Source organism: Osmia bicornis, chromosome 3 (assembly GCF_907164935.1).
Source record: "Osmia bicornis bicornis chromosome 3, iOsmBic2.1, whole genome shotgun sequence".
In the NCBI taxonomy this organism is placed as follows: domain Eukaryota; kingdom Metazoa; phylum Arthropoda; class Insecta; order Hymenoptera; family Megachilidae; genus Osmia; species Osmia bicornis.
The window spans coordinates 10,054,838-10,066,202 of record NC_060218.1 but is presented as its reverse complement, the minus strand read 5'-3'; the positions used below and the strand labels follow the sequence as shown (position 1 = coordinate 10,066,202).

General features: G+C 30.1%; 1 protein-coding gene across 2 annotated transcripts; it reads right to left on the bottom strand.

Moving 5' to 3' along the window:
- Positions 1-247: 247 nt before the first annotated feature.
- LOC114874321 (proton-coupled amino acid transporter-like protein pathetic) lies at positions 248-10,371 on the bottom strand. Of its 2 annotated transcripts, none has more exons than XM_046284939.1 (5): positions 10,237-10,371; positions 7,491-7,936; positions 3,319-3,482; positions 2,728-2,909; positions 248-1,815 (listed from the first exon to the last, which is right to left on the bottom strand). In XM_046284939.1, exons 1-5 carry the CDS (start codon positions 10,369-10,371, stop codon positions 1,744-1,746), a joined length of 999 nt encoding a protein of 332 aa, XP_046140895.1. In that variant the 3' UTR covers positions 248-1,743. The 2 variants fall into 2 exon arrangements, with proteins under 2 accessions (XP_046140895.1, XP_029039340.1); XM_029183507.2 differs by lacking the exon at positions 10,237-10,371 and adding an exon at positions 9,429-9,580.
- Between the last annotated feature and the right edge of the window lie 994 nt (positions 10,372-11,365).

Sequence of the window (11,365 nt, the reverse complement as noted above, 5' to 3'; positions counted from 1 at the left end):
GTTACGCGTAAACAGATGGGACGGGATATGAGATCATTGGACGTGACATAAAATCTGGTCCAAGTGAAGGGCAGGAAGGAATGGAAAATGTTAAATTCTAATTTTATTTTTCCATTTTTAGTTAACTTTCTATATTAACACATCATCCACCGACCATAAATACTTGAATTTTGAATTTTGGAACTTCAATTTTCAGATATTGAGATATTGAGATTTTGAAATTTTGAAATTTTGAAATTTTGAAATTTCAAATTTAAATTTTGTAACAGAAAAAATAATAGCCAGAAAATTATTATTTCATATTTAGCAGTTTTATTGGATCCATGGTTAAGAGATACTTTTTTGGGAGGGATACAAAATTCATTAAAATCATGAAATTTATGATTTTTAGGATGTTTTTTAAATTATAGCTGAATTTTCCAGTTTTTCAACCCTCTGATTGTTTAAAATACCTAAAGACAGTGATCAACACTACTAATTTAATTAAATTAAATAATTAAGAAATGGAAATGTTAGGATAACATTAAAATTACAGTAATAATGTGAAATACCAAAATGAAGCATCGTATTAAGAAATTAATGTTTAATATCTTTCCTAATCTATCTTATCGCGTGTCTGACTAGATATGGTTATTTCTACTGTGGCGGTGAACGCTTAAAAGCTTTCAGTGCTAATTTCTTTTAGGATGCAAACGTATTGAATACCTTAAATCTTCGTATTAATTCTGTCATAAATAAAATTCATTTCTCGTTTATAGAAATCTATGTATATTGCCATTGATGACTCATTCTAACACTCCTCTAATCATAAGCAGCAGCAAATACACAGTGTTGAGAAAAAAAATCTTAATTGTTAACGAGATCCTTCCTTGACAAATAAAGCGTTCTAAATGGAAGAACGATAAGAAACTTCGCTTAAAGTTTCCACGCCTATATTTTTCGCTTCTGTCAAACAAATATCGAAAATTAAAATTTAAGATATTCTATGAATTAATTTTCAATAAATGAACAGTTAGTACACATGCATTATTATGAGTACAATCGATAAATCATTCATACTGAATTAATAAATCGTATAAATAACATTCCGCAGTTATAATGATTGGTTAGATTGTTTTTCCTAGTTCTGGACAACGTCACCGCATCTACACAAAAACTTCCTTCCGCAATTACAATTTGTTTTTCCATTATGCTGATGTAATTATCTCCGTTAATTCGCAGAAACCCATTATGTACTGTGAACAGAAAAAGGATATAACTGTATCCGTTGCAAATATCGTTGTATACTGTTTTCTGTTTTTAATAAACATGCAAATGAAATTGGACAAAATATTTTAATTAAAAAAAATGAAATTTCATATTCTGTATTAATGAAGTTTTCATCGAATGCATTTTTGTTTAATTTTCTACATATCTGGTTTATACAATCTTTTCTTAATTTTTTAATTAAATTATTAATGTTGTTTGCAGCAAAATAAAAAATCTGTGTGTATGTATTTATGTTTTACTTACTCACATTCTTCTATAATTAGCACCTTTTCTAGCTTTTTTAAAAGGTTTCTTCTGTTAGTCTTACAATTACAAATGGTAAAAAACAAAGAATGATAAGAACGAAAATTTATCTATAAATTATAACAAGAAACATATATTTCTACAGTCATTACAAAATTCTTTTTAATTTCAGAAACAGGTGCAGCAGCAGAATTGATTTTACAGTTTCGATTTTCACTAATTAATACTCAATCAGCAGCCTTTCTCTTTCACATGGCCATATTCCCTGATGATGGACTGCATACTTTCAATAGCTCCAAAAATCTGTCAAATTCATAAAATCAAACATTTTTTCTGTAAAATACATTATCTTAATGGAAGATAGGTATTTTACTTGACTACTGTCTGTGGGGAATATTGGGAAATTATCGCAAGTTATCGATGCAATTAAAAATATGTAAAAAAATGTCATTACTGAATGAGCTATGGAAACGTTTCAAAGTGTTTCTCGTGCACTCGTTTTCATTAGTTCTAACACCGTTTGAAATAATTCATTTTACTAACATTTCAGTGGCTGTGAATTTTAAATTTCGTTTGGTGCAATAGAACCCTCATTATTTAAACTAATAAGAATATTTGTATATGTAAGAATTTTTAAATAAAAAACTAATCATATTTCTAACATTGGATACACCAATTTGTTAGTCTATTTATTAAATTATTTCGACTGGAAAAGATCACTTCCTCTTCAATTTTGTAATGTTTCCAATTCAGACGAGAGTTAGAGAATTTCTTGTAATTCTTTCTTTAAATTACAACGAGTCGACCAGAACAGTGGTTAGATGACGAAATGACCAAGTGAAACCGATATCGAAGCAATTTTCATTTATGCATACGCTTAAACGTTGAACCGAGTTTACGCAAAACTAAATTACAAGTGTTTCACATTTCGTTTTATAATCCACTGAAAGAAACAGGCAATTCAGCAACATGTAACACACTTTATTGCGTACAACACAGTCAGTAGGTGTGTATCTTCGTTACTTAATTCGCGTAATCATGAAAGACAAAACAAACTATTGATAATAAACGACCTAGTGACGAAACATTATAATTTAATGCACCAGCTTTGAAAATCTGATGCAACTGCATTTTAACGTTGACATTCCGAGAAAATAAACGATTGCTTTAATATCGTTAAAATTATAAAATAGAATTTATCTGTCGAATACTTACCATTAATGTTATCCAGATGAAGGAAATACTGACATTCTTTGCTAAAAGGTACTTTGTAGCTGTTTGCCATTTTGTCATTGTCTCTGTTAATACAGGAATCAATAGCATGCCTGTGGTTATACTAAAGGCTGTTAAAAATCCGAGCAAAGGAACCATTTCTGGGACTGCGATGGCAACGAGAACTAAAATCAATGAATAAGGTAATATGTAATTTGCATGAAGGTGAAAGGGAACTTTAGGGAACCCCAAGATTTAAAGAAAGTCAATAAGGAAAGTCTCGCCATCCATAAATACCGGATTGAGAATTTAATTGATAGCCATGAAATTTTATAATGTACTTGTAATCTTGTAATGTAATTTTAAATGTTTAGAACTTGAATCGATATTTATATTACTATTCATATTTCTTAATTGTTTACTAAATTTTATAAGATTTCATAATTAAAAATTATGTTATTTTATTTCTAAATTACTTTTAACATTAATATTTTCAAAATTAGGATTCCGAGAATTTCTGCTTCCTCTATATCGCTATTTTCCCGAGGGAAGCCTACACCATATATTATAATTTATAATTAAAATTTCACTTACAGAGTACAATTACTCCGCAGAAACGAAATATTATCTCACTGTAATTATAATTTTCAAATCTCGACTTGATCATTGGCCATAGTATTGAAACTATCACGTAATAACCTAATCCAAACGAACACATCACGGACAGAGAAATGATTATTTTGATCCATTGCGCGAGCCTGGAATGGTAACAATTAATTAATTGACTAATTACTTAACTGCCTATTTCCATGTATAATATAATATGTTTTATAATATAAAGTACTATCTTGAAGATGAGACATTTTCAATCTCTGAGAATTAATGAATTAAGGTAGGTCACAAAAAATAGCTCGTCCAAGAAAACTATTATAGTAAATATCACGCTAGACAAAAATCATGACTTCGAAAGTCACGTGAAAATGTACTCGAAATAAGTGACGAGAATCTATATCAGCTTCAAGCCTCGAGGCACGGTTCTTCAGCTTCTTCGAACGTCTGTTTCGATCAAGATCAATTGATCATCGACAGGCGCCAATGGAAAAGAGATTTAATTTCAAATGAAATTAACCAAAAGTGGAGAACGTTTAATGGAATGTAGCGCATGCACACGTGCTTATACATATACAAATAATGAAACGTAGATAGATAAGGAAGTTGACACGATAATGATCGTGTGATGAACACGTGTAAATAGTGATACTGAGATTCTCTAGGGTCGAATTTACCCGGCCTACATACCAGATAAAACGGACGAATCGATGACTATAAGAATTAATCGATACGATTTGTCGAGATGTCGCAAGGTTGAAAAATTAATTACACTGCATCTTCAACAATGCGTCTTGATTTATATTCTTTGAATCGGTTCAGACTATTAGTAATTAAGAATTACTGTTGTGACTGGCATCACGATACGAGAAAGATTGTATCGTTTGCACAGTTGTGTTTTGCATTCGTAGAGACATTTCGTCTGGAAAATGATTGATTTTTCTCCTCGTTTAAACATTTGCAATCTGTTGTAAATATTAGGTTTATTCATTGAACTTTTAATAATTATAATTTCCATAAAATGAAATACTGCAAATTGTGAACCTATTTTTAGTTCTGCTTTCAGTTAATTACGTTTAGAAAAAGAAAATAATTCTAATTACTGAAATCTTCATTAGAAGATTTATTGAATAGAAAACACACCAAAGATTATGTTATTTCGTCACAGAGAAAGAATTAAATAGAAACACGAAAGACGTCCGTGATTAGAAAATTTTTGTATTAAATTGGATCTTTATCATTTAAACTCGTATCGGGTTAACGAATCTGTGATCAATAAAATAGAATAATTCTAAAGTCCAAAGACAGAAAATTAAAAATGATCACGAGAAAAATAGTGATTACGCCAATAGTAAACATTATAGATAAGACATCTCATGGATCTTAATCGAAGAATCGCGATTATAAGATTGCTTTATACAAATAACTGAAATTTGAAATTGATGATGAAATTTTCAAGTATTTGCAAATAATTCTAAGGCTTAAAAGAAGGAAATTAAAAGTTTGAAAATAGTGATCATGCCACTAGTAAAGATAAGACATCTCATGGATCTTAATCGAAGAATTGTAATTAATATAAGATTGCTTTATACAAATAACTGGAATTTGTATTGACGATGAAATTTTCAAGTATTTGCAAATAATTCTGAAGCCTAAAAAAACGAAATTAAAAGTTTGAAAATAATGATCACGCCACTAGTAATATTTACAAATAAGACATCTCATGGATCTAATAAATCAAAGAAACGCAATAATTATAAAATTTCTTTATAAAAATAAATGAATGATTCTTTTGAGATTGAATGAAATTTGAAATTGATGATGAAATTCTCAAGCATTGCAAATAAATATATTTCACAAATTTTATACACAATTATTACCATTCCATAAATTGTAAATTTATTTCAAATAAACTTGAATTCAGGTAACCTCTTCCCTTATCTGGATTAAATTTTTTATTTTCTTGTGGTAAAATTGTGGTAAAAACTAGTTGTCAACTAGTTGCCAAAATATTTTAACTACTTGTAGGGATTAATTTTTAAACTTAAAAGAAGGCGTTCCAAGAATACTGTAAATGGAAAATTACTGTAAAGCGAGGCACTACAGCAGATAATACATTTAACATAATCGCTTGTCAATTCCAAATAACAAATTTCTGAACTCCTCATCTATTAATCATCTGAAGAGAAATTAAAAATCGTGCTGGATACAAAGTATACTTGACTATCATTGTGATAGGGATTACTGAAATCCTCGTTATCTGAATTTTTGTCAATAAAGTAAAGGCAATAAGTATCATTAATTTCAGTAATCCCTCGATATCGATCAGTCCTATCATGATTTCACTGAAATCAAAATCACAAGGTAGCTCGTATATGACGTTCTGTCTGAATATGCGATCCGATGATTACAGGCGACGTCGATATGATATCTGCTTTTATAAAAGATCATCTAGGGCATGGATTTCAGGCCATCCTCTTTATTGTTATATTTTATAACGATATAAACGTATACAGTTGTAATTGTAGGACGATTATTTATGATCAAAGAGATTTCATTAATCGACGTGTGAAACAATCCTTTGAGAATTGCTTTCGAAAAATATTCGATATTGTAAATCGTTTCTATGACAGTTAGTTCATTCAGTTAGATCAATTTTTAAGTATTTAAAACAATTATTCGTGATTTGCTATCTTATGTAAGTCCATTAATAATCTATGGGATTAGAACGTACACAATTGTATCATTAATTAAAACGATAAACGATACTACTTATCTACTGATGAGTGTAATATCTGCAATCAATCTGTAAGGGATTATAGGGTTTATGGTTAATTCTTTTAAATAGTTAATAATAGCTGTATAAATCGTAGAAAATTTTACGATAATATGAGACTCAAAAGATTAAACAGGATTTTTCATTTCTAATTTTCCATCAAAATTATTAATTACTTCAAATTACTATGAAAGAAGCGTACGCTAATTGAAGCTTTAAAATATAATTCCATCAATAATCCCTATTAAGTATAAATAAAAATATATAAAATTGCAACTTTTCGATTCATAGATTCTGCGAAATATGCAGTCGTGAGAGAATGAACAAACACTTAAATTATTCAATTAAAAATCACTCTGATTAAACAGGAAACAAAGTCTGCGTTTGATAAGGAAACTATTCGAGTCTAGCATCACACTAATGGAATCTTTTTCCAAATCTCCTTTCCAGTTAACCATGATCATATATCATTTTACACAAACTGTTTATCGTCTACGATAAAATGAACTGGCAATGTTACATTACGTAAAAGTAAACAGTGTCTAACCATTATCACTGAAACAATACGTTCATAGACTAGCGGTAAAAGGTTTGTACATGCGCGATAGAATTTGCGCACTTGAAACTTATCAATCACTGCAAAATATTAACTTATGCTTTTTTCTAAATTCCATTATGTCGATCAGATTGAAAGATCAATACTTTGAAGTATGCATAGTGCTTTTTACAAGGCGATTCAATTTACTCGATAATTCCTACTGAAACTTCACATTAGGAGGAAGATAAGTCGCTTAAGAAACCAAAGCGTAATTGTTTTTTGGACATTTTTTTACAACGCGATGCAACCTGGAACGATTATTATTTTTCCAAAATTACAAAGTCTCGTTATTAGTTGAAATATTCTTAAGAACAAAATTTCTTTGTGTCTAATTTGTCTCGTGTCTCAATTGCAAGTATCAATTCGAATTCAAATTAAAGAAATTTAAAGAACAAATACTTTTATATTGTTTCATATATTTCCAGGTATCTCCTTGACGCTTTGAATTGTATATTCATGAATTTCCTCAGAAAATGCACATTTTACTCACAAATTAACGTCATTGAGCGAAGTGAATCACTTTTCATAACCCATCGTACAAACCATAAATACCAACATTTATAAAAGAATTTCAATTGCAATACTCTGCTGAAAATGATATGATGTCAAATACACGTGCATTTAGTAAGTACTTTGACGGTCGATGTACAGCATCGAGCAAAGATGCTTTCCCCTGAGAAAGTATCGGTGTCCCCCTCCCCCAATTAAATATACGACCAACAAAGTATTAATTTTATGATGTATCTATACAAATATTAATTGAATAATGAAATGGTAGCTCACTTTTCTTCAATCGGCAGATTCTTAATCACGGTATCACAGGTGGCATCCATATATTTGTTGTAACCAAGGAATCCGAATATCGCATTCAAGAACATGATGAATGTCATGTTGCCGGTTATCAGGTAAGGCAGATGTCGAGGATTCTTCATAGTGTTCTCAAGAGGCAAACATACAGTCACATTATGCATGGCGTACATAAATATGGTGCAGTACAAGGGTATAGGTAAAACACGTGTGAATGGTTTCAATCTTCCAGGATCAGGAAAATCGTCCAATAAATAGCAGAGCGTTACACAGAGGCCGACCAGTATGAACACCGAGCCGATCAAGGAAAAAGGCACCAGGTACTTCAGATTTGGCAGGAAACCAAAACCGCAGAAGAAAGGGAAAACAACTACTATGTAGACGCGCACGTCCAATTCGACCCCGGTGAAGTACTCGATCACCTGAAAAATTGATAAGATTGTTAGTAATTTGCATATACTGTATATTGCATCATTTTTGAATAGAATGGTTTTTTTTATCTAATTTATATTAAAAATAATAGAACCATAGAAAAATTAAAATCAGAACCTATGATATCTTTAATACTAATCAATGGACTTAATTGATCTTGCCATATTTAGATAATTACCAGCGAAGTGTTATTGAAAAATCATTTTATGTTCTGTGTTATTGACCTACTTTCTGCATAAATAATTTGTATGTTACATTCTATTTTATTTGTAAAAGGTAATATAGAATCTTAAACATAGGTTGTTAATTCTAATTTGATTTAAAAGACATAAATATCTTGACTGATACAAGAATTATTTATGAGTTTAAAATTCCTTTAAGACGTTTCCCAAAGTTTGACAAGTTTAATTGCTCGAACAAAGTGGAATGCTATCTCTTATGTAATTCAGTGTAAACAAATCAATGAACACAAGAATTTTGTATTCTAAGGAAATATAAATATCTAAAAATTGACAAAAGAAATATTTGTGTGTTTAAAATTTCTTTAAAATTTCTCGCGATATTTGACAAGTTAAATTATATAAACATAGTAGAATGTTATCTCTTATGTAATTTAGGGTAAACAATTTAATAAACACAAAAAGCAACTGATAACAGCATCAATTGCACTTTAGATAAAAAGAATAATATTTATTATCAACAAACTAACATCCCCAGAAGAAAATATTACATAAAGTCATTTACAATTAAACGTTAAATAAAAGAGAAACTATAATTTTTCTTCTGCCAGAATTGTTTATTCGTGATTTCGTAAATGCTGGAGGAATAAGAGTGTAACCACAAGAACGTCCTTTCGATATGCATCGACGAATTGATTGAAGTAAAATACGTTTAATGGAGAAAAACCAAGGCTTAACGTTTCGTAATTCGAAACCGGAAATTCCATTATTAATTCACTTTAAAACTTCAACAATTAATGATGAGTTTTAATTCATTATACGTAATAATAAACGCTAGTGAATTTAATTTCGCTTTTATATCTCTCTAAATATAAAGTTTTCAAATAATAATTATTTGCAAATTTATAATTTTATCTGTAATTAGCTGTTACACTCAATTTTTTCATATGTAAAACTTTAATTATTTTTTATTAAGCTTTCCATTTAGTGTTTATTTAAGTTAAACGGTGCAAGGGGGTTAAAATATAGCACAAGTATGAAATATTTTAGGAAATTTCTATACTTTCTTCTTTCACACAAATGGTATTCACGTTTTATAACCGACAAAATATTGTTTAAAAAAAATTACATTTGTATATTTCATGTATACTTAAAATTCAGACGCGACCTCAGCTTCATAAGCGAGAAAAATAAAACGTCAGTGAAGGATAGCATTGATCAGTATCGTTCAAATCGTCGATTCGCTGACGTTTTTCTTAGAAAATCAATCTCAGAGGCCTTGATCAGTGAAAAAGAACCTTACGACTCGTTCCTCACTTGCTGAAGCGAGCTGGACACGTAAAGAATGTATATCACGGCTGCTTGGCAGTGCACGAAGCATACGATCACATTGGTGAAGATGCCACAATGTCTCCCGTACTTTCGAATGTTTTCGGGACCACTTTCAAAGGATGTTTCCACGGTTTTGGCGAAATCCAGCATCGGTATGCGATAACGTCTGCACAACAGCTGAGAGCACCGCACCTGCTCTCAGAGAACTTGTTTTTAGATAAGGTTCCAGGTGCAACAAACTGTTTTAACACGAGAACTACCAAAGGGGTAAAAATTACCGGTTTCCAGTTTCTTATTTTAATTTATAAATTTTATCGAGGTATTTTGGTTGAAATGTATATTGGCTATCATCGCGATAAAGAATGAATATATGTATTAAATTATGTTTCATCATTTGTCTATTTAGTAATCTACATTATTTTCAATTTAAAAATAAGTGTGCATTAAACGTCGGTAGTTCTAGTGTTATGTTAAATCTAAAATAGGATATTTCATTTGTATGAGTAAAATTTAAATGTTTGAATAAAAAGAATGTATTTTTATATAAAAAGGAAATTTGTAATTTTTACCATGCGCAGGGGTGAAAACTACCCTACAGATTTTATGATATGATGATACAAAACATATGTAAAAAGAAAAATTATTCAAACACCATAATTCTGTCTCATGGTACCTTTGAAACGATTTTCCCTTAATTATATAATATCTTGTGCAACCGTGTCATTTAATTCTTATTAAAGTCCCTACTTTCCTTTTCCTGTTACGTTTCAATTACTTACCAACAGTACGACCGTGTACGTGCACAACAGACCCATAAAAATACTGCAGATTATTGACATTACGTAGCCAGCTCTTTTGAATGCATTCGGCAAAAATAGTATCCCATTTCCGAGCGCGCTTTTCAATAAATGCATCAACGTAGCGAAGTCTCTGAAACGAATTTTCCGAATCGATCAATAATTAATCAATTTATTTGTTTCATCAGCTACATTGAAACTTATTTATGAGGTCAATTCAAAGGTCTCTGCGTATTCTGTGAAATCTGATGCTTCCGGTTTGTGATATTAAATTGCTAAACTGAAGCTGAATGAATGAATGATTTTAATGATCGATAATGAACATTAATAATGTGGGTATATAATTCGTATAAATTTCATTCGGATCTCGTAAGATTTTATAAGTGATGTGGAATTAATAAAATAAATATTAATTTTAATTAATGCTATAATGTGGCCATCCTGTAGTAGCCGTTCTATACTAATTATGAACCCTTTCTAATTAAAAGTTTGTATGTATAATTTTAGTAAATATATTGTTGTTTCGAAGGTCTGGGTTACGATTGACTCGGTTCTATCCCTAGAGGGTTAAAATATGGATTTAGCAACTAAATACAGTGGACTCTCGTTATATTGCCACGTGAGCGATTTAACTTTCATACAAATTTGCTACTTTTTCACCATCATAGTCTACAAAAATGATACAATTTTATTTCCCTTGAAAATTGAAGTTTAGAAAATTTTCCACCCTATCTAGGGCAATATAACGAGAGTCTACTGTAAGTCAAATTCAAGTAATAAAGTAAAATTGTTATTCAAGCTACTGGAAAAGTTAGAGGACGTAAGAAATAGCCGGTACATGATCTCGATTTCATCTAGAAGATAAGAAACGTTCAGAGCTCGCATTGCATACTAATAAGAAATCCATATTTAAAATTGAACTCAAATATAATTTATCAAAGTGGATGATCACTTCGATGATCACATATTTCACGGAACCAATGATTCATATAATTTTGTGTTTCTTTTTATGCCTATAAAAAGATTATTGATAAAATATTGTCTGAGATCTATTGTACCTGTTGATCTATTCCCCAAATAATTCAGTCTTATTTGCATAACAAGTTATACA